General features: G+C 36.0%; 1 protein-coding gene across 1 annotated transcript; it reads left to right on the top strand.

The window, feature by feature from the left end:
• The first annotated feature begins 450 nt into the window (after positions 1 to 450).
• Positions 451 to 25,517, top strand: LOC145760359 (dynein axonemal heavy chain 8-like). Its single transcript, XM_082574225.1, has 78 exons — positions 451 to 609; positions 1,091 to 1,225; positions 1,310 to 1,397; positions 1,474 to 1,812; positions 1,875 to 2,038; positions 2,154 to 2,330; positions 2,411 to 2,524; positions 2,598 to 2,705; positions 2,775 to 2,876; positions 2,954 to 3,097; positions 3,170 to 3,309; positions 3,374 to 3,539; positions 3,613 to 3,825; positions 3,902 to 4,024; positions 4,102 to 4,269; positions 4,341 to 4,493; positions 4,566 to 4,735; positions 4,812 to 4,931; positions 4,995 to 5,171; positions 5,232 to 5,610; positions 5,680 to 5,828; positions 5,887 to 6,358; positions 6,438 to 6,613; positions 6,813 to 7,046; positions 7,118 to 7,290; positions 7,351 to 7,527; positions 7,609 to 7,699; positions 7,762 to 7,832; positions 7,893 to 8,139; positions 8,206 to 8,308; positions 8,388 to 8,492; positions 8,552 to 8,713; positions 8,928 to 9,152; positions 9,244 to 9,416; positions 9,850 to 10,028; positions 10,131 to 10,318; positions 10,675 to 10,869; positions 10,939 to 11,073; positions 11,137 to 11,289; positions 11,391 to 11,518; positions 11,579 to 11,706; positions 11,860 to 12,101; positions 12,405 to 12,545; positions 12,621 to 12,751; positions 12,835 to 13,084; positions 13,254 to 13,511; positions 13,905 to 14,118; positions 14,204 to 14,673; positions 14,751 to 14,873; positions 14,966 to 15,250; positions 15,619 to 15,783; positions 15,905 to 16,131; positions 16,340 to 16,458; positions 16,521 to 16,624; positions 16,717 to 16,893; positions 17,187 to 17,354; positions 17,500 to 17,628; positions 17,707 to 17,849; positions 17,953 to 18,098; positions 18,230 to 18,469; positions 18,899 to 18,974; positions 19,036 to 19,173; positions 19,255 to 19,348; positions 19,600 to 19,734; positions 19,799 to 19,951; positions 20,294 to 20,468; positions 20,786 to 21,016; positions 21,248 to 21,593; positions 21,664 to 21,827; positions 21,902 to 22,113; positions 22,445 to 22,588; positions 22,839 to 22,989; positions 23,422 to 23,573; positions 23,639 to 23,872; positions 24,302 to 24,454; positions 24,792 to 24,981; positions 25,044 to 25,165; positions 25,230 to 25,517. The coding sequence occupies exons 1-78, from the start codon at positions 451 to 453 to the stop codon at positions 25,515 to 25,517; spliced, it is 13,893 nt and encodes a 4,630-aa protein (XP_082430351.1).
• The last annotated feature ends 1,973 nt before the right edge of the window (positions 25,518 to 27,490 follow it).

The following is a 27,490-nucleotide window of genomic DNA, read 5'->3' on the forward strand; positions in this document are numbered from 1 at the left end:
TAAAAATTCTATTTTAAAAGGTTATAGGATTTTTGTGTACATGATTAAAACAATTAGCCAATAGAAAAATATTCTAATTCTAACAACGGGTGTTTCGTCATAAAGACCAATTACAAAACCCTCCGCACAAATTTGTTATTGTAAATAAATCTAACTTTATTGAACTGCACAAAAACACTATGTATTACTATTAATTCATTTAAATATTAACGACATTTGAATTGTTGATTATGTATTAATTTTTTTTACGTTATTTTGGTTAATTTAAAGACATGAATCGTCATCTTAGATTAAGCGGATGAACACAGTGCTGCTGCGTCTCGATTGTCGTTCGAAACAAAATTTAAAAATTCAAAAAATTTTAGCGACGCCATTTTGAATTCATTCTGCGTAATTTCACCGCAAAATTTTATTTATTGGCGTAGTTTAACACGAATTTCGCGATAGGAGATGTCCGACGGGCCAAGGCCGGGTCAGGGGACACCGGAAAAGCCTAGCGCGATCGGAAAACGCGTTCGCGATGTCAAAGCTAGCGGCGCGTCTACCCAACGACGAGCGAGTTTGGCTGGAGGGGTTTATACCTACACCGAAACGCTCAAAGAGAAACAGGTTGGTCGAAAATTAACTATAGCGTTGTTTATATAATAAACTTAAGGGTAAATATTCGCATCTCATTTAGTAACCTAGGTTGTTAATAACACAGTCAAGGATTTGATTCAATTATAAACCGTGCCTTTAACGTCTTTCGTTGAAAAATTCTGCTCAAGTTCAATTAACAAAACTTCATATAACTAAACATTGGTTCACTCTATTTTTTTTGCCCTATTTTCAACATAGTAGCCTGCGTAACTAAAGATATATATCACTTGTAATCCCGCCAAACTTTGTCTTGCCTATAACTGCCGAACTGAACGCTCGTGAATATTAAAAGATTAATTTAAGCCAATTTTTAGGTAATTTAGACCCGATATATTCAACAAAACTCGTGAGTTCTGCAGTCAGGTGTCTTGTTAAGTTTAAACATGTATATATCTTTTTAGGTTAAAACAATAACAAAACATTTTTGCATGTTCTTATTTTTTGTGTACAGGCCAGATTCCGAGATGACAGGGACAAAAGAAAGTTAAGGTTAGGTCCATCCCACAAATACCTTATTCATTATGTTGCTGATCACTTGGAACTGGAGAATTCAGCTGTTGAGGACTTTATTCTTGACAGTGATGACGTAAGTCTATGCTTTCTTTTTAATGCATTTTGTTTACTTTTTAAAAGCATTATTAGGCTTTAAAACTTGTATTTTATCTTGTAGCAAATCTCTATTATTGACTCTTTTGTTGAAAAGAATGGACGAAAAGCTTTGCTTTTTTATTATCAATTTGGAGAATCACCTAAAATTGGTAAACTTCATGTAATCTAAAAACTATATTTTACTATAATTGTTTTTTAACCAGATCTTTTTTATGTTTTTTAAAGAATCTGGAAGAGTTGTTGCAAAAGTTGAAAAGATGAAGAAAGTCTTTGTCACTGATGGGAAAAAGGAGCCTATTTTAGGTCAATGTCTTTACTTCATTAAACCTAGAGGGGATCAATTTCTTTCGATGAGAAACATCCACGAGGAAATCAACTTTGGAGTTCTTGATGTGGAAGACAACGGAGGTTTACTTCCTGCTATTCGTCAGCTGATGGCCAAAGTTTACCTTCCAACCATACAAGCCATGGGAAACTGGGGGAAGCTCACCGAAACTTCACATGGCAGAAAGACCAAAGACACTTTTATTCACAACCTTGAAAGCTTTGTTCATTATTTGGAAAGTCAGTCATTAATTATATTAATTTAGTTAACAACATTACTTTAAGGCTTTTTTGATTGACAGGTGCACAGATGAATGTGGATGGTGCAGTTCATCTTCAGGATTGCAATGATGTTAACTTGAACAACATTACTTCACCCGCTGATTGTGCAGATGCTGCCAAGGATCCTGAGATCACATTCAAGATTGAGGAACTTGTGTCCGGATGGAGAAAGCAAATAGAACAAGTATAGTCAATAGGACAGTTGCTATTGCGAGCTTTAGACATACTAAAATTAATTCTTATCACTAACTAATGTTGCTTCGGCTTGTAGGCTAAAACAGCTTTGTACTTTCATTCAGGTATTGGCAGAGAGTGAGCAGATGAGAAAAGAAGCAGATGACACCGGACCTCTTGCTGAGTTGGAGCATTGGAGGTTTCTGATGGCTAAGTTTAATTCATTATTGGAACATATCAAGGGAGCCAGGTGCAAGGCTGCTATTGGCACTCTACATGCCTCGAAGTCCAAAGTTCTCAAAGTAACTACTTGTAATTAAATTATATTTATTTTTTATCTAAATTGTTTACACAAAGTAAAAAAAAAAATGATCTCTGTCAGGCATGGAGAGAAATGGATGCCCAAATAACCGATCATGCTAATGAAGCCAAAGATAACGTTAAGTATCTTTACTCACTGGAAAAAGCCTGTACCCGACTTTACAACTCAGATCCAGTAAGTAAACTAACATAATCACTTTTGGTAAATGAATATGATATTTAAAATGCACGACTGTATGTTATAATAGGTTAACATGGTGGAGGTTATTCCAACTTTGATTAACATCATCAGCATGATCCACAACATTTCAAGATACTACAACACATCACAAAGGATGACTTCCTTATTCATCAAGGTTAATATTGTTTTTGTAATTTTATACTTTTTTTATTCTAAGTTTATGTGAATTTGCTATGTGATGTAGGTGACCAACCAAATGGTGACTGCTTGTAGAAAGTACATCACAGAAAATGGACAACAGAGAATATGGGATCAAGATAGTTGTGTGGTCAAAAAAAAGATCAGTGTAAGTAATAATCATGAATATTAACAAAACTGTGTTACATAATATATATACCATAAATTAACACTATTTTGTTTAAGGAATGCATCCACTTATACAAGGAATATGTCAACGGTTTTCAAAAGATGAAAGTTGACTTGCAGACTGGCCAAGATGAAACTTTAGAGTTTTCTGAAATGTACATTTTCGGAAAGTTTGACACATTTTGCAAAAGGCTTAACAAAGTTAGTCTTAAACTTTTAACTTAAAATAACCACTTGATAATTTTAATAAAATAAACATTTTTATTTTTTCAGATCACAGAGTTGTTGCAAACGATTGAAGTTTTTTCAATGTTGAGTGAAAGCAAAATTGAAGGAATTGACACTCTGGCCAACAAGTTTCAATCTATTGTGAGCAACACCAAAAAGAAACCTTACGACATTCTTGACCCCAGGTTCAATATATATTTTTATTTAAAGTTACATAACCATGTTATTCACTGGGACATTTTCGTGCAGAAAAATAGATTTTGACAGGGACTTTGAGACATTCAAAGAAGCGATCTTTAACCTTGAGTTTCAGCTTCAAACTTTTATGGACGGTTGTTTTGATCATGTTCAATCTGCAGCACAAGCGCTTATGCTTCTCAAAAGATTTGAAAAACTTAAAATTCCATGTTTACAGGTATGTTAAAACCTAAAAAACTGCTTTTAATGTTGAAATTAAAAGAATTGGTTTAATTTTCTGCCATTTTTAGACTAATATTGCTGATAAATATGGAGTCATTCTTCGCACATTTGCACAAGAGATTGAGGAAATTAAAAAGTTGTATCAAAAGTTCCGAGACGATCCTCCAATACCACGGGACATGCCTCCAATTGCTGGCAAGATCCAATGGGCACGGCAGCTCTTCCGGAAGATACAAGAACCAATGGAAGTCTTTCAAGCCTATGCCCCACAGCTACTAAAGGTTTTTATTATTTGTGAACTTTTTTTTAGTTGAAATTATTTTTTGTAGTTTTAACAAAATTGATTTAAATTACTAGGAAAAAGAGGGCAAAGTTTTGATAAGAAATTACAACAAAATGGGGAAGATTTTAATGGAGTTTGAGGTTATTTATTACAGAGCTTGGTGCAGAGAAACTGACAATATTCAGCATGCCTTGCAGGTTGGACCTAGTTGTTATTTAAACATGTGCTTTTATAAAACAAATTTAAAATCACCAAACTAACACTGTACTTGCAGGCAACTTTGTTGGTGTGTCATCCTGAAACCAAGATCCTTTACATCAACTATGATCCTCAGATCACAGCAATGGTTCGTGAAACTTCGTGTATGACTAGAATGGACTTGGAGGTGCCTGATGTGGCCACTAATCTTCTACGCAAGATTGACGATCTCAAGGAAACCAAGGTAAAACATATCTCCTTAAATTAATATTAGATTTGTATTCACAAAGACTCTGATAATATTTATTGTTTTAGGAAACTTTGGAGACAATAATGAATGATTATGAGGCAGTCAAGGATAGCATTCCTTTAATATTTCAACCTTTAATGAAACAGCACATTAAACAAGTGGACAGGGCTCTTAGACATGGTCTAATATACACCACATGGAACTCTCTTAATCACAAGGTTAATTTATAACCAGTTTAAACCAGCCTTAAACATATTTACCCACTAACTATATGTTCAATTTTATTCTAGTTATATTTTCACAATGTAACAAAGCAGTTAAACCAACTTAAACGAGTGATCCGGGAAGTTAATGACTTAAGGGAAGCTCGTATTGATGCTTTGTTACAAGATATTGCCACAACAGCACTGGTTGACTTCGACGATGAAACAACATACACTCTAGCTCAGTTGAACTCATGGTAGTGTAGATAATTATATAAGTAATTGTAATTTTTAAATGTGGATTAATTAAGTTAAGAACATTTGTTTTTATAGTACACGAGAACATACCGAAAACATGGCAAGATATCTGAACAGAAAGAGCATGCATGCTGAGAATGCAGTTCAGGATCTTATTCAAGTGTTTGCTAAGCACTCGGGAAGAACCGACTTTGTGTAAGTGAAATTTTAGCTTTGTTAAATCTTTGGCTTTAATTGTTTGATTCAAATCTTTAAAAGGTTCAACATGGACAGTTCGTCAACCTCTCGCAGCAAGTTTAAGGACAGCAGTGTTGATTACAGTGAAGATGATGCATTTGCTGTCGAATGTGAAGAATTGGTCGAGTATTTTAAGACCAGGACTTTAGAGGCTGTTTTGAAATGCACCAGGCTCTCACTTGACCTTATTAAAAGAAGGTACATTTTAATAATATTTAAGTAACACTCACCAAACCTAATAATAAAACTTTTAAACAGGGTGTTCTATCCCAAGTCATCTTATAGAAGTAGAATGGCTGCAAATAAGTCGGAATCAGAGGCACCAACAGGCAGCATGTTGCTTACAAGAGAAGGCATGTCGCCTTTATTGGTTGCTAATATTGAGCTGGCTATTCCTAATGTGGAACTTAAGCCCAACCTCGAGGAGATTCAAACAGGCATCAACGAAACAGCAAGGTCTATTGTAGAGGTAAGCAGAGGAGTGTTTTGTTGGGGCCAGAACACAGGGGATGAGAACAAGTTTGAGGGGGATAGACGAGGATCGGCTGCTAGAAACTACAAGAGAGAAGATGTAAGGAAGGCATCACATGCTACCCTGCAACAGACCTCGTTTGATAAACTACAGAACCACTACAAGGTAAATATGATTGGTGTAAATATTACTTAACATGGCCATGTTGTATTCAAATTAAATACCTTTTAACAGGCAATATCTGAGCACAAAGATGTGACAAAGCTAGTGATGATGTTGGCCAGTGCAATGAACAGCATGAGGGATCCTGTTGCTCAAAACATGACCCAGTTTAACAGTTTTCAAATGCTCTGGGAATTTGAACGATCTGAGAAAGTCAAAGAGTAAGTATACCAAAAGTTATTGATAAAACTGTTTGTTTATATTGTAAATATTTATCAGGTTTATGGCAACCAATCCTCTGTTGACTGAATTCCGAGCAGAAATAATGAGATACGAGGAAGTTAATCAACGCATTGAGACCTTACCCAATGCCATTAATGTTGGACCCCTGTTACTTCACCCTGAGAGCATTAAGAGTTCACTTATTGTGGAGACTAAAGCATGGAATGTGAGCTTGTGCAAATGCTTAAATGTGGAGTACAGGATCAAGATGGAGGAACTGTATGAATTTATTAATGAGTTCTCAAAGAGGCTTACAAGACCAATCAAAGACTTGGATGATATTAGAGAAGCTATGAAAGCATTGGATGTCATAAAATCGGAGTTCACAAGGATCGATTTCAACCTGGGACCTGTAGAAGAAGCTTATGCAATCATGCAAAAGTTCAATGTTAAAATTAATCATGAAGAAATCAACAAAGTTGATACTCTAAAGTATGGCTGGAACAAACTACTATCCCAGGCCAATGTGGTATGTTTCTTAGTTCTAAAAAAAAAACATTTAAATTAAGGTAACAGGCTGAGTCTTCAAACTTATGTTTAACATCTAGATTCAAGATAAATTGTGCAAAGTACAGCCAGAGTTCCGACAAGACTTGATCGACAAGGTTGAAAAGTTTCACAGTGACACAGCAAACTTTCAGGAAGCTTATGATGCTGCTGGGCCCATGGCTGATGGTATTTCGCCAGTTGAGGCAAGCGATAGACTGCAAGTTTATCAAAGCAGGTCAGTTACATGAATTTTTAAAATGATCTTATTTTTTGTTACTAAATGGATAATTATATATACAGTTTTAATGCCTACTGTTAGCGCTTAATGTATGTACGCTACAACATGTCCGTGGTGGTAATTGAACCTAAGACCTCCTTAACTTGTGCCACTAAGTAATATTTTTTTAAATATATGTTTGAAAATTATTCTACAGATTTGACGAGTTGTGGAGAAACTTTCAGACTTACAATGCAGGCGAGGAGCTGTTTGGGTTACAAGTTACAGATTACCCCAACCTTCAACGCACCAAGAAAGAGCTCAATCTGTTACAGAAGTTATATGGTCTCTATAACTCCGTCATGAAGTCTATAAATGGATATTATGACATTCTATGGACTGAAGTTGACATTGAAAAAATAAATCAAGAATTACTCGACTTCCAAAACAGGTTTGGAATGTTTAAAAAAACTTAAAGTTAACTCATATACTTGAATTAACTTGAGATATGTTTAATTGTAGATGTCGAAAGTTACCGAAAGGCTTAAAAGAATGGCAAGCCTTCCTTGAGCTTAAGAAAAAGATTGACGACTTTAATGAATCTTGCCCAATATTGGAACTAATGTCGGATAAAGCGATGAAGAATCGTCATTGGAAAAGAATTGAAAATCTTACTCAATATACTTTCAATATCGGTTAGTCTATATTCACAGAAAGTTAAAATATAAGAATTGTAAAAACTTTTTCTTTTGCAGATAATGAGAACTTCCAACTCCGCAACATCATGGGAGCTCCGATTTTGAAGTACAAGGAGGACATCGAAGACATCTGCATCAGTGCAGTCAAGGAAAAGGATATCGAGGCAAAGTTAACGCAAGTTATTGCAGAGTGGAGTGCAAATTCACTTTCTTTTGCAACATTTAAAGCAAGAGGTAATTTAGTTTTTATTTAAAAATTAGGATTTTTTTAATTTTAAAAATTAAAACTTATGATTTAAATTATGTTTTATTAAGGTGAGCTACTGCTGAAAGGACAAGAAACTTCAGAAATAGTCTCTATGTTGGAGGACTCCCTTATGATACTCGGTTCTCTGCTTAGCAACAGGTAAACCCTTAACAACTTTACATATTCAATTAAAAATTGACTTTAATGACTTTATTTTATAGATACAATGCTCCATTCAAACCCCAAATCCAACTGTGGGTCCAAAAGCTTTCAAACACTTCAGATATTATTGGTTAGTAAAACTTAGTAATACTTTTGTTTATGATGTCATAATTGTTGTTATTGTTTGCAGAGAATTGGTTGATTGTCCAAAACTTGTGGGTTTACTTGGAAGCTGTGTTTGTTGGTGGTGATATTGCAAAACAACTTCCAAAAGAAGCTAAGAGATTTGCCAATATCGACAAATCATGGGTTAAAATAATGACCCGAGCTCACGAGTCCCCCAATGTGGTTCAGTGTTGTGTGGGTGACGAAACCTTGGGTCAACTTTTGCCTCATTTACTTGAACAGCTTGAACAATGTCAGAAATCACTTACTGGGTAAGTTATAGTATAAATTTTAATTTAAAATACAAACATCATTTCATGTTATAAATAATATTAAAGATATTTGGAACAAAAGAGGTTGGTGTTCCCTCGCTTCTTCTTTGTGTCCGATCCTGCTCTTTTGGAGATCCTTGGCCAAGCGAGTGACTCTCATTCGATTCAGGTAAAATTGAATCTATGAGTTTTAGTTAATTTACAGTTGCAATGGAACTTCATCTGATTGTATATATTATTATTAACAGAGTCACTTACTTGGAGTGTTTGAAAACGTAAACAAAGTTGAATTTCATGAAAAAGATTACGATCGAATGATGGCTGTCATCTCCAAAGAAGGAGAAACTATTATGGTAAGTACATAGAAACAATTAAAACTTGGTATATATGACTTAATTTAATGTTTTTCTAGCTTGAGAAGCAAGTAGTAGCCAAAGGCAATGTTGAAATATGGTTAGGAGATCTCTTAAGAGAACAACAAGCTTCTTTACATTCTGTGATCAGAGATGCTGCTATTCAGCTTTCGGATACAGGTTTTCAGGTTCATCCATTCCTCGAGTCTGCTCCTGCACAGGTATTCATTTTGTTAATTACTTGTATAAGTGTAAAATTTGTTTTAAAATTTTCTAGTTATTACTTTGGACTTAAAAAGAGGAGTATTGACAGTGGCCTATCTACTAAGTTTTGTAGATGGTTTAGCTCACTGTATTGTCTTATTACCGGTATTTTTAAACAAAAGGTAGCTTTTCTTTTGTATTTATATAATTTATGTTTTAACTTATGTCAAGGTTGGCTTGCTTGGACTTCAGATGTTGTGGACTCGTGATGCAGAAGAGGCGTTATCCAATGCTCGCTACGACAAGAAAGTCATGCCAGTCACCAACCAGAAGTTTCTTGATCTCCTGAACGCTCTCATTGCCGTTACAACCAAGGAATTGACCAAGTTTGATCGTATCAAGTTTGAAACACTAATCACCATTCATGTCCATCAACGTGATATATTCAACGATCTAGTAAGTGACATTACAAAGATTAGGCTCCTTTAAAGATGTAAAAATTTACTTTTTTTAGATTTGCGATTTAAATTTAATGTTTAACTTTTAGGTAAAAATGCACATTAAAACTCCACTTGACTTTGAATGGTTGAAACAATCTCGCTTTTACTTTAACAACGACACAGACAAATGTTTGGTCAGCATCACAGATGTGGATTTTATTTATCAGAACGAGTTTCTTGGATGTACTGACAGACTTGTCATTACACCACTTACTGATAGGTAACTTATTTGTATGTTTACATTGGCTCTTAAAAGATATTTTTTATCCTAATTCGGTATTTGGGTGTTTTTGCTAGTTCAATAAAATGTATGTTGTTTTAGAGACTTGTAAGATTTCTTTTATGTGGTAATTTATCCTCGAGATGGGAAGGTCGACTGCATGACTTAAACATAGATAAACATCAGTTACCTCACCCAGTCTTAAGTTGTCTTTGCCAGGTTGGGATATTATTGAATGTAATTGCCCGATAACTACAGTGCTGGCTTAACAGAAATTAAAACAGTTAATAGCACCTTAGTCAAGGGCTCTACAGCATGAAAATAGTAAAAATCAAACCCATGACCTTATGTAGTTGAGCCATATTAATAAACCTGACTTCTAAAAAAATGGAAAAAACTGTTTTTGGAACAAATTTTGTGATAAAATTTTTAGATGTTACATCACACTTGCTCAAGCTCTTGGTATGAGCATGGGAGGAGCACCAGCTGGACCAGCAGGAACAGGGAAGACGGAGACCACCAAGGATATGGGAAAAGCACTTGGCAAATATGTTGTGGTGTTTAACTGTTCAGATCAGATGGACTTTAGAGGATTAGGGAGGATCTACAAAGGTGAATGAATGTTATTAGACACTTGTTATATGTTATAAACTGATGTATATGGTTAAATACAACTTTAAATATTAAGATTTTCATTCAATTTTGTTTCCTTAGGACTTGCCCAGTCAGGATCTTGGGGTTGTTTTGATGAGTTTAACAGGATCGACTTACCAGTACTGTCAGTGGCTGCCCAACAAATTTACATTGTGCTGATGGCTAAGAAAGAAAGAAAACCAGCGTTCTTGTTTACTGATGGTGATAATGTAAATCTTAACCCTGAGTTTGGCTTGTTCATTACTATGGTGAGTAATGTAATAAGTAAGTAAATAAGCATCTGTCATTGGTTTATAAATGAGTTTTGTTATTTTTAATTTTGTGTTATCTTCAATAAATAAAATCAATCCCTACTTTTTCTTTGCTGTAGCACTCTTTAAGTAATGTGCTTTAAATGATAGCCAACAAGCTTCTGTGTAGTCAAAACAAAGTGGCGGATTAAATATCAAGCAATTATAATCAATCTATAATATCCAAACTGTCAAATTGAACTTAACACTGGGTCAGAGTAACAAATGTTACTCTATGTTTAGGTTAGGAAGTTAACCCTTCCAAATTAGGAATAGAAACAAGGATAGCGTTTAATATTTAAAAAAATTTACAGAACCCTGGTTACGCTGGTCGCCAGGAACTGCCAGAAAATCTGAAAGTTCAGTTTCGCTCAGTAGCTATGATGGTACCTGACAGACAGATTATCATGCGAGTTAAACTTGCTAGTTGTGGATTTGTGGAGAATATTATTTTAGCTCAGAAGTTTTATACACTGTATAAACTATGTGAGGAACAACTTACCAAGCAGGTAACATATTCTAGTTATTATTTCATTTTTTAAATAAAAAAATGTAATTCAAGTTATATAACAAATTAGGTCCATTATGATTTTGGATTGAGGAATATTTTGTCGGTGTTACGAACACTAGGTGCCACCAAACGAGCTCGACCAAATGACGGTGAGCCAACTATCGTGATGAGGGTGCTCCGTGACATGAATGTTTCTAAACTGGTGAGTATATACTTTACTAGTGTTAGGTTTGCATCCATAAAACACTAAATAAATTCCTTTTAGGTTGATGAAGACGAACCCTTATTTTTATCCCTTATTAACGACTTGTTTCCTGGTATTATACTGGACAGTGCTACTTATGTTGACTTACAAGCAGCAATAGGAATGCATGTCGATGATATGGGGATCGTAAACCACCCACCCTGGAATTTAAAGGTTTTGTATATCTTTTTCTATACAGGTTTTGTTTAACTTTAAATTTCTGGCATACATTTAATTTTTCTTCATTGGTTTAAATGTTTTATATTTCTGTTAAGGTTGTCCAGTTGTTTGAAACCCAGAGAGTAAGGCATGGTATGATGGTACTTGGTCCCAGTGGGGCTGGCAAGACTGCATGTGTTAACATGATCATGAGAGCTATGACTGAATGCGGGGAGCCTCACAAGTAAGTTTAACTCAAATCCAACTCTAAAACCTCGTTATTAAACTTGTTTTTATATAACAGAGAAGTTAGAATGAACCCAAAAGCAATCACGGCACCTCAAATGTTCGGTAGATTAGACGTTGCCACAAATGATTGGACAGATGGAATATTTTCAACTCTATGGAGGAGGTCTCATAAAACCAAGAAAAGTAAGTAAAGGAACTGGTATAATAATATATATAAAACTGTGACCATAAAATTATTGTTTAACTATTTGAAGCATGTAAAATTAATGTTTAGCTGAAAAAAGTCATAAGCAAAAAAAAACTTTAAAATTATTGTTAAATAATATTTTTAAATAGCTGACAATGTTTGGTTGGTTTTGGATGGCCCAGTTGATGCAATTTGGATTGAAAACCTAAACTCGGTGTTAGATGACAACAAAACTTTGACCCTCGCTAACGGGGATCGAATCCCGATGGCTCCCAACTGTAAGATCTTGTTTGAAGTCCATAACATTGACAATGCTTCACCTGCAACTGTATCTAGAAATGGGATGGTTTATATTAGTTCTTCTGCACTGGATTGGAGACCCATACTTGATGTAAAAACTTTTGAAAAACCATTTTAACATCTGTTAGCTTGGCACAGTTTTAAGTTGCTTTCAACAGCTTGTTATATTCTAGATTACAATTGCGCGATAATAAGCTTCTGATTAAGTGTTGGCTCAGCATGAGTTTATACCGTTAAAAGTGCCTTACTCAAGACCGCTACAGCATGAGGAAAGTGGGTATTGAACCCAGGACTTCATCTAGTAAAGCCCTATGTTGTAATTACTACACCACACTGCTGGTTAATTTTTATTTAATTTCCGATTTCTATGTTTAATTAAATGTTTTATTTTTAGGGTTGGTTGTTGCACCGCCCCGCTCAAGAAGCTGGATTTCTGCGCGATTTTTTCCACTCTGTATTTGAAGACCTTTTTACTTTCTCCATGCAGAACCTTCTGCCTAAAATGGAACTCTTGGAATGTAACTACATCACCCAGGTAAGTGTATTTTAACATTTAAAACATCACTGTGTTTATGCTACAAGTTCTTATGTTTTGACTTTGCTTTTACAGGCCTTGAATGTGCTTGAAGGTTTGATCCCAAGCAAAGATGAGGCTGGAATTCTCCCACAATACCATCTTGAAAGATTGTTTGTGTTTTCTCTTATGTGGAGCGTTGGGGCAACCTTAGAACTTGCTGACAGGTTACTAATTAATTTAGTCTGGTAGAAATTGGCATTTTATAATTAACGAACTTGTTTTTAATTATAATCTTTATTACATGCAGAGAGAGAATGGAGGAGTTTCTGCGGGGTCATGAAAGCAAACTAAACCTTCCTGATATTGAAGTTGGAAGCGGACACACTATATTTGAGTTTGTTCCGGATGCCAATGGTTCATGGGAGCATTGGTCAAAGCGAGTTGTTGAGTACATCTATCCGAGCGACTCTGTACCCGAATATTCTGGTATCCTGGTCCCTAATGTGGACAACATCAGAACCAAATTCCTTATTGATGTTATCGCAAAACAAAACAAGGTAATAATGTTAGGTATTTAAAATTAAAAACAATATTATTAATTAAAGGTTTTTAACTAACTTGCAGCATTTTGTAGTGGTCAGACCACTTGGCTTCACTTCATAAGGTTCTAGGTTCGATCCCCACTGCTTTCATTCAAAAATAAACACTTTATTATTTTAAACACAGGCTGTGCTGTTAACTGGAGAACAAGGCACGGGAAAGACGGTATTGATTCAGGGTTACATGCTTGGGTTTGACCCTGAGGTAATGATGGCTAAATCATTTAACTTCAGTTCAGCCACTGAACCCAACATGTTTCAACTCACAATAGAGAGTTATGTGGACAAGAGGATGGGAAACACGTATGGTCCTCCAGCTGGTAGAAAGATGTCGGTGTTTATTGATGATATCAACATGCCTGTTATAAATGAATGGGGGGATCAGGTATACTATATATAGCACTAAATTTAGTATTAAAATTACCATTTATTTGATAGCTGTTTTAATATAAGTCTTCCATTAATTTGGGTTATATGTAGTTTTTTAGTTAGTTTGTTTTCTTGTAGTGACTTTTTTGTAATTCTCTTCTATTTGGTTCAGTGATTTTTGCTTTTTTTATTCTCTCTTTTTTGTTTAACTATAATTTCATTTTAATTAGTGCTTGCTAGGTGGTAGACCTGTTTATGTTAGTGTATATCTTTTATTATATTGTTTGTTTAATGTTATTAATGAGTTTTTTAAATAAGAATTTATTATAAACAATCTGGTTTTCAATATCTTTATAGGGTTTAACTTTTTTTATGGCTATATATTTAATTTTTTTCTTAATGTTCACAGATTACGAATGAGATCGTGCGTCAAATGATGGAGATGCGGGGGATGTACAGCCTCGAGAAACCCGGAGACTTCACAAACATCGTTGACATCTCATTTATCGCAGCCATGATTCATCCTGGAGGAGGGAGGAACGACATTCCTCAGCGGCTAAAACGACAATTTAGTGTCTTCAACTGCACTCTTCCATCCAATGCTTCCATTGACAAGATTTTTGGTTGGTTTTAAATAAACTTAAGAATGTTTTTAATACATTCATTCTAAAAAAAAAAACATTTTTTTAATAAATGTTTTTGTGTTAGGTATAATTGGAAGTGGATATTTTTGTGTTGAGCGAGGATTCGAACCCGAGGTCTGCGACTTAGTAAGCAAACTAGTCTCGGCAACCAGGATTTTATGGCAGTGGACTAAAATAAAAATGCTTCCTACGCCAGCAAAGTTCCACTACATCTTTAACTTGAGGGATTTATCTCGTATCTGGCAGGGGATGTTGACCGTGGAGCATGATCAGTGTAGCACTGCATCCAATATACTCAACATATTCAAACATGAATGCACGAGGGTAATTGCCGATCGCTTCACCAACGCTGATGATAAAGAATGGTTCGATGCCTCGATTTCGCGAACAGTTAAAGAGAATGTTGACGAGGGATTAGTGGGACTTATAAGCAACGAGGAACCTTACTTTGTGGACTTTTTGAAAGATCCTCCAGAGCCTACTGGAGAAGAGGGAGACGATGCAGATCTAGATGCTCCTAAGATTTATGAACAGGTAATAATCACTTAAATTATGTGATTCAAAAAATTTGTATTAAAATTGGCTGACTTTATTTTGTGTTGGTATTATAGATAGCAAGTTTAAATGAATTGAAAGATAAATTGCACAGCTACATGGTGCAGTATAACGAGTCTGTAAGAGGGGCAAGCATGGATTTGGTTTTCTTCAAAGATGCCATGACACATCTTGTAAAGGTAGTACAAATAAAACTTAAACATTATATTAATTATAAATTTTTAAGAAAATACAATTTTTGCTTTAAATACTTTACTTATGTTTACTTTAGATATCTCGAATCATCCGCACTCCTAGAGGAAGTGCTTTGTTAGTTGGTGTTGGGGGCTCAGGGAAGCAAAGTTTAACTAAACTTGCCTCGTTCATTGCTGGTTACAAGTCCTTTCAGATCACTTTAACTCGAACCTACAACTCTCAGAACTTGATGGATGACTTAAAAGTTTTATACAAAATCGCAGGAGGGGATGGGAAGGGAGTTTCATTTATTTTTACTGATAATGATATTAAAGAGGAAGGGTTTCTGGAATATCTTAACAACATCCTTTCCTCTGGACAAGTTAGTTTCATCCAACATATTTATATTAATCTGCTAATTTTAATTTCAAAAAAAGATCGACTTAACTATTTTTTTTTCATCAACCTAAACACAGAGTAACATTTGTTACCCCAATCTAGCATTAAGTTAACTTTGGTAGTTTAAGATATTGAAGATTATAATTGCCCGATGATAAATATGCTGATTAAGTATTGACTTGGCAGGAGTGTATACCATTTATAGCTTCTTGCAGTAGGACACTACAGCATGTAAACCAGGGACCTCACATTCTGCTGACGGTCATAATACCAATTTTATCTATCTTCTAGCGTTGCTGATTGTAAAGACCAAGTTTTAAGTAATTATATAACTTTAAACTTTTGTTACAGGTTTCAGGATTGTTTGCGAGAGATGAAATTGATGAAATCACTCAGGGATTAATCTCGGTGATGAAAAGGGAGTTCCCAAGAAGGCCTCCCACCCAAGAAAACCTTTATGATTATTTTATCTCAAGATCTCGTGACAACCTCCACATTGTGCTCTGTTTTTCCCCTGTAAGTGTTTATTATACTATGAAGGATATAGCTAGCTTGTAGTGATTTATTTTTATTATTATATAAGCATATCTTACTTGCCTGTAAGATCATAAAAATAGATGATGTTTTGTTGGTTTAGATTGGTGAAAAGTTTCGTAATCGGGCCCTGAAGTTTCCTGGATTATTCAGTGGATGTACGATGGATTGGTTCACTAGATGGCCCCGTGATGCCCTTGTGGCTGTGTCGAGTCATTTCCTATCCAAGGTGGATGTGTTTTGCGAGCCTGAAACGAAGAAAGCTCTCATCGAGACAATGGGAGTGTTTCATGATAAAGTGGCAGAGACATGTGTTGAGTATTTTGATCGGTAAGCAAGTCTTTTAGAAATTTAATCTAATAACAGATATAACCCTACAAATTAAATAAAACTTCCATTTGTGGTGCTCGGGAAAATTATCATAGACAAATATTAGTTGAGAGTTGTGATCATATTTTGTTATTTAAAAGAGGGTTCAACTGATTAATTAGTTTACTATACATTTAACGAGTAATACTGTAAAATTTTGCATATAAAGTTATCGACGAACTACACATGTTACACCCAAGTCTTACCTTTCATTCTTGGATGGCTACAAGGCAATCTATCATGAAAAACACACTTTGTTGGGTGACCTAGCACAAAGAATGAACACTGGTAAAATAAATGATTTGTTTTTATTTTATTGTGAACATTTAAATGAGGGTTTATTGTCACAGGTTTGGACAAGCTGTTGGAAGCAGGTGAAAGTGTGGCCGTGCTTTCTAAGGAACTTGTGGTTAAGGAAAAGGACCTTGCTGTTGCTTCAGTCAAAGCTGACAAGGTTTATATACTAAAATAACTGAACCTTGACATTGCCACCAAGGTATTAGAAATTATATTTTTGTTGAATGTTTAAGAAACTGTGTTTTCCAGGTGTTAAAAGAAGTCACAGTGTCAGCAACCGCAGCCGAGAAGGTGAAGAACGAAGTGTTAAAAGTAAAGGAAAAAGCTCAAATTATTGTGGATAGTATTGCTGTGGAGAAGAAAGTGGCGGAGGGAAAACTTGAGGCAGCTGAACCAGCTTTAATTGCTGCAGAGGAGGCCCTTAATGTAAGTCTCTAGGATTTTCATAAAGCATATAACTTTTTAGTTTTTTATTATGCCTTACCTATTTCTTGTAATTTTTTTTTTATTTATTTATCTATAATGTGGGAAGGTTGGCTCCATAACCAATACATAGAGTAATGATTAAGTGTTGGCTCAGCAAAAGTTTAGACTGTTTATAGCTCCTTACCTAAAGACACTAGCCAAGGGTTTTGACCTCTACACATTGAAGCCAAGGGTTTTGACCACTACACATTGCTGTTGGTTTATTGCATATAACACAATTGCTTGTTAAACAGACAATCAAAGCCTCCGATATAGCCACAGTTCGTAAACTGGCCAAACCTCCTCATCTGATCATGAGGATCATGGATGCAGCTCTTATCTTGTTCCAACGTAACATCAACAAAGTGGAGATGGACCCAGATCGACCAACTGTTAAACCTTCATGGAGTGAAGCCATGAAGGTAAACAAATGATATCTCAGAATATATAGTCTTATGTTGACTTTGTTGCAATTTGTAACAGTTTATTATATTGTTAGTGTAGTGGTATAATCATAGTTAACTTTACATTTTTGTTTGAACTAATATGTATTTGGTTTTGTTTTAGCTCATGTCTCAAAGTGGTTTCATGGGGATGTTGAAGAACTTCGACAAAGACTCGATCAATGAAGAAACTGTCGAGTTATTGGGTCCTTACTTTGATATGGAAGATTACACTTTTGAGAATGCCAAAAAGGTGAACCAGATTATAATAACTAACAGTACTTTTAGTTACTTCAAATAGATTAATGAATGTTTTATTGAAATGTTAAAGGTTTGTGGCAATGTTGCTGGCTTATTGTCATGGACCAAAGCCATGGCCTCGTTTTATTCAATTAACAAGGAGGTGCTTCCCCTAAAGGATAACTTGGCCAAACAAGAAGCGAAACTGCAGATTGCATTGAGTGATCTGGCTCAGTAAGTGTTTAATTAAGTCAATTAAAGTACCCTGTAAAAAAAATCTTGTTATAGAGGGCTAGAGAAAAATATGAAATTTTTTATTAATAACTTTCTTCTACAGAGCCCAAGCTCAACTTGATGACAAACAAAAAGAGTTGGACGAGGTTCAGGCCAAGTTTGATGCAGCAATGGCAGAGAAACAAGCCCTACTTGATGATGCTGAGTCTTGTAGAAGGAAAATGACTGCAGCTACTCAGCTAATTGAAGGTTTGTGTAGTTTTTTAGGGTTTCTCGTGCAAGGTGTTATGCAAAGAATTAAAGTAAAACAATCTTTTTCTTACCACTTAAATATAATGGAGCTCAGTGGAGGATATATATTTGTATTTTTAACCCACCAGGTCTTGGGGGGGAGAAGATTCGGTGGACGGAACAAAGTCACAAATTCAAAGCAGAGATTATGGAGCTAGTTGGTAACGTGTTGCTCGCCACAGGGTTCCTTTCTTACTGTGGCCCATTCAACCAGGAGTTTAGGAATTACATGATCAAGGAGACGTGGGAGGTTGAACTCCGGAACAGGAGGATTCCGTTTGTTGCTGATCTCAACCTCATTGCGATGCTTATTGATGCACCAACTATTGGTAAGAAATATTTGTTTTTATTGTCTAAAATCTTTAGATTCTTTTTTGTTCTGTTTATATATAAATTGCTTAATCAAAACACTTAGCTTCACTACATGAGGTTCTGGGTTTGAATCCCACTGCTCTTATGCTGTAGCACCCTTGAGTAAGGTACTATGAACAGTATAAAATTCTGTTAAGCCAACACTTAATCAGCAGTTTATAATTATCAGGCAATTATATTAAACAATATCCCAACTTTTTAAAGTTAACTTGATACTGGGTTGGGGTAACAAATTTTTTTCCATGTTAAGGTCGTGAAGTCGACCCTTCCATATTGAGAATAAATATAAATAAATCATCAACCAGTATATTTACATTTGTTTGTTTAACAATATATCTTTTAGTAAACCACACACAGATGTTTATTAATTAAATTTTTTTTTAAAGGTGAATGGAACTTACAAGGCTTACCTGGTGATGATTTATCGGTGCAGAATGGTATCATTGTCACCAAAGCTACCAGGTAACATCGACCTTGTAACCATAACCTCTTAATTTACATTAATTTAACTTGAATATCACAGATACCCCCTGTTGATCGACCCACAAGGTCAGGGTAAGACTTGGATCAAGAACAGAGAGAAGAACAACCAGTTAATATCAACTGCTCTCAACCACAAGTACTTTAGAACCCACCTAGAAGATGCTCTATCGCAAGGAAGGTATGCTCCATCTTTAATCATAAAAAGACCATCTGATTAGGTGGTTTAGTAAATTCACTTTTTAACTTTGATTTTTATTAGACCTCTTCTGATCGAAGATATTGGTGAGGAATTGGACCCAGCTTTGGACAACGTTTTGGAGAAGAACTTCATCAAAGCCGGCAGTACTTACAAGGTAGCGTGGTGTAGTATTTAGAACACTTGCTACGCAACATAGGGTCCTGGGTTTGATCCCTGTTGCTTTTTTGCTGTAGTGCTCTTGAGTAAGGCGGTATAAACGGGATAAACTCATGCTAAGTCAACACTTAATCAGAAGTTTAATTATCGTTCAATTATATTTAAATATATTCCAAACTACTAATAACAACTCGAGACTGGGTTGGGGTAACAGTTGTAATATATAGTGAACACTGTTAACTTTTATAGGTAAAAGTTGGTGACAAAGAGTGCGACGTGATGTCAGGATTCCAACTCTACATCACCACCAAGCTTCCCAATCCTTCTTATACTCCGGAAGTTAGCGCCAAGACCTCCATCATTGATTTCACAGTCACTATGCAGGTAACTATAAAAAAAAAACTTTTCGCCATTTTTTGCTTCTATTTGATGAATATCTTACTCACAGGGTCTGGAGGATCAGTTGTTAGGAAGAGTGATCATGACAGAGAAGCAGGAACTGGAGGCAGAGAAGGTTAAGTTGATGGAAGAAGTCACCCACTACAAGAGGAAGATGAAGGAGCTGGAGGACAATTTGCTCTACAAGCTTACAAGCACAAAGGTCAATTTAAACTGTTCAAACTTAACTTATCTTTTACCTTTTTTATTTATATTTATCCTTTATGTGAGGTTAACTTTACAACCTAAACATAGAATAACTTTTGTTGCCCCTACCCAGTCTTTAATTTACTTTTGATAGTTTGGAATATTATATTGATTTATAATTGCCCGATAATTAAGCTGCTGATTAAGTACTGGCTTAGCAGGAGTTCATTCCGTTTATAGCGTCTTACTCAACAGGATTGAACACAGGACCTCTTGTAGTGAGGCTAAATATTTAAACAACTACGCCACACTGCCAGTTATAAGTAATGCCTAGATGTAAATTATTTATTATGTAAAGGGCTCTCTAGTTGATGATGAATCACTGATTGAGATGTTAGCAACCACTAAGGAGATGGCGATGGAGGTCAGTGAGAAGCTTGCTATCGCAGCCGACACGGAGGTGAAGATCAACACGGCTCGTGAGGAGTTCAGACCCGTTGCTGTGAGAGGATCGATCGTTTACTTTCTTATCGGTGAGTTCAACTTGTTATTATCACTTTCTGTGCATAGATGTTCTTATTAAAAGAATAACAGGCTTATTAACAGTATTGTGTACCTTTGGAGATTACATGTTAAGTGGTTGTGGCTACTTATTTTTTATAATACTAGTTGATAGCCCGCCATAAAGTTAGTATTTTAATTATAGTGATATGGCTGCAACTTTTAACAAATATTTGCCCGTGACAATTTACCTGCGCGCCACAAACAGCAGTTTTATTTATTTGTAAACCATTAAATTACACCCACGCATATCATACACTAAGCTCCATTAAAAATTGTTGTATTTCAGTTGAAATGTCCATGGTAAACGTTATGTACCAGACCTCACTGGTTCAATTCCTCGGTTTGTTCGATGAATCGATGGCCAAGTCAACCAAGTCCCCGATCACATCCAAGCGTATTAACAGCATCATTGAATACCTCACATTCATCGCATTCAGATACACATGTCGGGGATTATTTGAACATCACAAACTACTTTTCACTCTGCTTATGGCTCTTAAGATCGACTTGAGGAAAGGTAGGTTTAAACTGTCTGGTATTAATACTACTTGGCTTAGATTTGCCTATAAAGTGTTAAGTAGACAAGGACAAAAAATGTTTTTTTTGCAAAATGATCTGCATCTATTAAATGACCCGTTTGGTTTAAACAACTTCTAAAAGTACAAGGTTTGGTAAAAATATAAAGTCTTGTTATAACCCTCTGCCCTTCTTCAATAACTCCCAAGAATAAATTCAAATGTTGTTAAAGGTTGCATTCGTCAGAGCGAGTTCCAAGGTTTTATTAAAGGAGGAGCGGCGCTGGACCTGAAATCTGTCCAAGCCAAACCCTGCAAATGGATCCTGGACATCACCTGGCTCAACTTGGTCCAACTCCAGAAACTTCCCGAGTTTCGAGAGGTTTTGAACCAGATTTGTTGCAACGAGAAGCAGTGGAAGGGTTGGTTTGATACTGAGGCTCCCGAAGAGGAAGTTATTCCAGATGGCTACTCTGCATCTTTGGATACTTTCAGAAAGTTGTTGCTTATCAGGAGTTGGTGTCCGGATCGCATCATGCCTCAAGCGAGGAAGTACATTGCAGACTCCCTTGGAAGCAGGTAAAAATTACTAACTCCTCATCATTAAACATTACTTCACAATCTCATTTATCGTTTTCCTATCCTCCAGATATGCTGATGCAGTGATCTTAAACCTGGAGGAGACTCACGCTGAGAGCACGATCCGAGTTCCTCTTGTTTGCCTCCTCTCGCAAGGCTCAGATCCCACCGAGCAAATCTCAAACCTCGCCAAGAAGAAGACTGTGGAGTGCCGAGCTATTTCCATGGGACAAGGTAGGTGCCAATATATTCCAGCTTTTATATAATTAATGCCCAGCCTTCGGTAAATGTCGATCATTTGTGCACAGGTCAAGAAGTCCATGCCCGCAGATTAGTTGCTACCATGATGCAAGTAGGAGGTTGGGCTTTGCTGCAGAACTGTCATCTAGGTCTGGATTTTATGGACGAGATGCTCGATACTGTGCAGACGGCAGAGAACGTGAATCCGGGCTTTAGGACATGGATCACTGCGGAGGAGCATCCTAAATTTCCCATCACTCTTCTGCAATCTAGCATCAAGGTATTTTTATGAACAGATTTATTTATCTTTGATGTGGGAAGGTCGACTTCATGACCTTAACATAGAGTAGCTTTAGACTTTGACAGTTTAGGATATTATTAATTATAAAAATTTATTAATCTACTGATTAGGTGCTGGCTTAAGAGTTTATACTGTTTATAGCACCCTACTTAAAGGCTGTTTAACATGGGAGCAGTGGAGGCTGAACCCTGGACCTCATGTAGTAAATCCAAGTGTTCTAGCCACTACACCACGCTGTTTTATATTCATTGTAGGAAATAAAGCGCTTCAGTAACTTTGCTATATTTTACTCAACCTTAACTACTTTTAGTTTACAAACGAACCTCCTCAAGGAGTTAAAGCTGGACTAACCCGAACATTTGCTGGCATCTCACAAGACCAACTCGATGTTAACAACTTGGCCCAATGGAAGCCTCTTCTTTATGCTATTGGCTTCATGCATACTTCAGTACAGGCAAGACTGTTACATAATTTATACTAAAGTAATAGTCATGTTTAATTTTTTTTTTTTTTTATATATTTATTTATCTTCGATGTGGGAAGGTCAACTTCATGACTTAAACATAGAGTAACATTTGTTACCCTGACCCAGTCTCAAGTTAAGAATAGTGGGGATCAAACCCAGGACCTTGTGTAGAGAAGCCAATTGTATTGGACGCTAAGTCATGTAGTCCATAGAAAAAGTTGGATATGTTTTGTTGTAGGAGCGTCGTAAATTTGGTCCACTTGGATGGAATATTCCTTATGAGTTCAACACATCTGACCACTATGCCACTGTCCAATTTCTACAGAACCACCTGGACGATCTTGATCCAAAACGTGGGATTCAATGGAGCACTGTAAGATACATGATCGGTGAGTTCTTTTACTTTACATTGCGTTGAAAATATGTTGAAATTTTGTGAAAGGACTTGGGTTTGTATATTTTTAAGTGGACACTGCCAGCATGATGTAGTAGGTAGAACACATGAGGTCGTGGGTTCAATCCTCACTGCTCTGATGCTGTCACAACCTTAAGTTTGTTGCTTTAAACGGTATAAACTCCTGCTGGGCCAGCACTTAATCAGCAGCTTAATTATCAGGCAATTATAATTTATAACAACCCAAACGAAATCAAATTGAGACTGGTTCAAGGTAACTGATGTTACTTTATGTTTAGGCTGTGAAGTTCAGCTTTCTACATTGTAATTACATTAATAAAAAAATTGCTTTAATGCTGTTTTTACTTAATGTTGTCATGCCAACTAATAGATCAACCTTCTTCCCTTTGACCATTCATTAACACAGGTGAAGTCCAATATGGTGGCCGGGTAACCGATGATTATGACAAGCGTTTGTTGAACACATTTGCTGCTGTCTGGTTCCATGAGCACATGTTCAACAACACATTCTGCTTCTATACAGGATACAAGATCCCTCCTTTTAAGACCACCAAGGAGGTAAGAATATGGCTTTTACTTTTTACCTATTGTTACCTAACAATCATAACCTTTGTTGTTGCTAGGTGATGGACGCTATTGACACTCTTCCGTTGACGGACACTCCAGAGGTGTTTGGCCTCCACATCAATGCTGACATCACCTACCAGACCAACTCTGCCACCACCATCCTGGACACGATCCTTAACATCCAACCCAAGGATGCAGGAGGAGGATCGGGGGAGACTAGGGAGACGGTTGTTTTCCGACAAGCTCACGAGATGCTCGTTAAACTTCCACCCGATTATGTTGCTCATGAGGTTGGTTTACTGTTGCAATGTTATAATTTTAGTTAGTTTTGTTTTAAAATCGCCTCGATGTGGAAAGGTTGACTTTACAGTTTAAACATAGAATAACAGTAGTTCCCCCTTACTTAGTCTTAAGTTGACTTTTGCAGTTTGGGTATTATTGAATATGATTGCCTGATATTTAAAATACTGAATTATTGTTCGCCCAGCAGAATTTCATGTCGTTTAAAGGGTCTTACTCAAGAACACTATTGCATAGAAGCGGTAGGAATTGAACCCAGGGTTTAATGTAGTAAAGCCAAGTGTTCTAACCACTACACCACGCTGCGTTACTAAATTCTTTAGTCCACTGCTAATATTTGTGATTTAAATGAACCTAGCCACAGAAATATTCTATTTACTAACACCTAGTAACGTTGCTGTTTAAATGTTCTTGTTAAGGTTCGCTCCCGCTTGGTCAAGATGGGCTTGCTTAACTCTTTGAACATTTTCCTCAAACAAGAGATTGCGAGAATGCAAAAAGTCATCACTCTCGTCCGAACAACTTTAACTGATCTTAAACTCGCCATTGAAGGAACAATCATCATGAGTGAGGTTGGTATTATTAAAGCTTTATATTTTTTTTGCATTTCATTACCCTTGATGTGGGAAGGTTGACTTTACAGCCTCAACATAGAGTAACATCAGTTAACCTGACCCAGTCTCAAGTTAAATTTGTTAGTTTGGGATTTTATTGGTTTTAGTTGCCCAATATTTAATCCGTTGATTAGTTTTTGGCTGAGCAGGAGTTCATATTGTTATAGCGCCTTAGTTAAGTGCACTACAGCATTAAAACAGTGGGGATCGAACCCTGGACTTCATGTGCTAATGCCTAGTGTTGTGATCGTGGCATTGTAACTTACAGTGACTTTAACATTGAAATTGATTTTAGAACTTGCGCGATGCATTGGACAACTTGTTCGACGCTAAAGTTCCAACCCAATGGCGCAAGTTATCGTGGGAGTCGTCCACGATTGGGTTCTGGTTTACAGAGTTAGTTGAACGAAATACTCAACTCTCTTACTGGATATTTGAAGGCAGGCCAACCTGCTTCTGGATGACTGGATTTTTTAACTGCCAAGGTCAGTAAAGGAGTTTAAAATTATTTGACTTCCTCTGTATTTAAATATATATGTTTGCGCAGGGTTCTTGACTGCTATGAGACAAGAAGTGACACGGATGCATAAAGGGTGGGCTCTTGATACCGTGACACTCCACAACGAAGTCCTCAAAAGTTTTAAGGAGGACATTTCGACTCCTCCTCAGGTTAGTAATTAAATATCGATTAATAGTTGAATAGTAAAACTTAAGTAACGCTCTTGCTAAACAGGAGGGCGTCTTCATTCACGGACTGTTCTTGGATGGTGCAGCTTGGGATCGGAGGAACTCCAAGCTCCAGGAATCGCAGCCCAAAGTCCTCTTTGTTCCTCTTCCTGTGGTTCATGTGTTCGCCGTCAACTCAACAGCTCCAAAGGACCCAGCCCTCTACACCTGCCCCTGCTACAAGAAACCCTGCCGCACCGATCTCACCTATATCACCCCCTTGTGGCTGAAAACCTCGCAGAAACCCCACCACTGGGTGTTGCGAGGAGTTGCACTTCTGTGTGACATTAAATAAGTTTATTATATATCCCATATTTATTTGTTTATTGTAAAATGTTGCCTTCTATATGAAAGTCTATTAAAAGTTGGTTTTGCTTATTGTTGTGTTTTATTTGATAATTACCTTAACCTGTTATTTTGTTTATATTTTAGTAGTACTGATATTTTTACCCTGTTTTGTTAATAAGTATTAATTAAATAACTTACATGTAATAGTGGACCATAATATTTAACGTTATATTCATAAGGATCAACTTGGCTGATTCCTTTCAAAAAGCTCTTGTAGTGAAAACCCAATGGTTTATCACACGCATTATTGGCTACAAAAACCAGGATATCAAAAAGTATTTATAAACTTTATTAACTAGAACCATTGAACCCAGATTAACTTGGCGAACTCGTTGCCATTCTGTGTGGTTAAAACCTATACCAATATAATAGAAATACAGAAAAGCAATATCTTTACATATTAAATGCACAAGGGTATGAAAACCTTAGAAGCTCTCTTTTTATTTAAAGACAGATCTGATAAGAAAATTAAGCAAACCAAATTTAAATTGTTAAAAAAAATAATTTTAATATTTTGTGTTTAAAATACAATTAAAAAATCATTTCGTTAAAATATTGGTGTGACGTCCCAAAACATTAAATATAAATGACGCGTTATATACGTAACTTGTTAAATAGCTTTTGCTATAAAAAGTAATTCTTATAAACAAAGTTTAAAATCTCAACTTTGCTCGAAGCTTAACTTATTACGCAAGTTGTTTAAACCTAAAAAGGCAAAAGTCGTTTAGGGCAAGACTTCAAAATTTCAGCGCCTAATTAAAGCAAAAACGATGGAATTTTAATTAAGAATGCGCCTGTGTCTTACGTGCGTGAGTTAAAATTTAAACACGTGGTTTAAGAATTGCTTGATGTTGAAGTTAAGCTAGGCCAAGATTTTAAAATAAAGTTATTAACCTTTATTAAAAATAATGTTGTTACATATAAATATATATAAAATAGTGGTCTTTTATTTATTTGAAAGTGTTTATTTCTATTAGTTGTAAGGTAGCGGATGAATAATCTAGATTACATTTAAGCGGATGAATATTTTGTTACGTCATAACTAAGCCGTTTGTGATTGGTTCAGTGAACAGCGCGTAAAGTCAAAGTAGAGGTTAGTTGAAAGACGTTCAGTTTAACTTTGCCAGTGTCTGGGTCGGTTGTGTATCTTTACCATTAAGTTAAATGCATTTATAAAATAAGTTCACAGTTGGTTACTTCAATTTTTTAGCAGTTATTACTAATTTTCGTTTTAATTTTGCAGATATATTTATTTAAATTTAATCTTAAATCAAGCACTAGAAGATTGATGTTTTCGACAAAACTGACTTCAACAAATCGAGTTAAGTATATTGATTATTGTATTGTTGTATAATCAAAATTATTAAAACTTGAATAAAGTTTATATGGTGTTATTGATCTGAATATGCAACGGGTTAGGGGTAGGAACGCGCGCGTGTCGACACACTCGTTATTTTAATGTCTGGCGAATTTTAACAGTCCGCATATTCAGAACACGACACCATTTTAAAAGTGTTTAAATTACTAAATATTATCTAATTAGACATAGATGACTGCCCCCTGTTTTTTTATTTGCAGTTTCGGATGCCGACCTCGCGGAGCTGGTGATGACGACGATCTTACGAGAAGTGGAGGATCAAAGAGGCAGCATATCGTCCTCCAGGAACAAGGTGAAATGTTTTCTGTAAAATATTTTAATTTTCTAATTAGACACAGATAACTGCTCTCGTTTTTTTTATCAGTTTCAGATGAAGACTTCGCAGAGAAGGAGGGTCTGGTGGATGACTTCACGAGGATGAAATGGGTCACGAAGATAAATGACGTAAGGAGAAATGGAGGAACGAACATGACGTCATTTGAAGAAACAACCGGCAACCAACACACAAAACAGGGAAGATACCGTTTTAATTAATATTTTAG

Source organism: Corella eumyota, chromosome 7, assembly GCF_963082875.1.
Source record: "Corella eumyota chromosome 7, kaCorEumy4.1, whole genome shotgun sequence".
NCBI classification, from domain to species: Eukaryota; Metazoa; Chordata; class Ascidiacea; order Phlebobranchia; family Corellidae; genus Corella; species Corella eumyota.

Bases quoted from the DNA above. Each gene is read 5' to 3' on its own strand.
- LOC145760359 (XM_082574225.1), top strand. From the start codon at position 451: ATGTCCGACGGGCCAAGGCCGGGTCAGGGGACACCGGAAAAGCCTAGC. The intron at 12,102-12,404 runs GTAAAAACTTTT...TTTTATTTTTAG, and splicing joins ATTGGAGACCCATACTTGAT to GGTTGGTTGTTGCACCGCCC. The intron at 18,975-19,035 runs GTAACATCGACC...TGAATATCACAG, and splicing joins ATTGTCACCAAAGCTACCAG to ATACCCCCTGTTGATCGACC.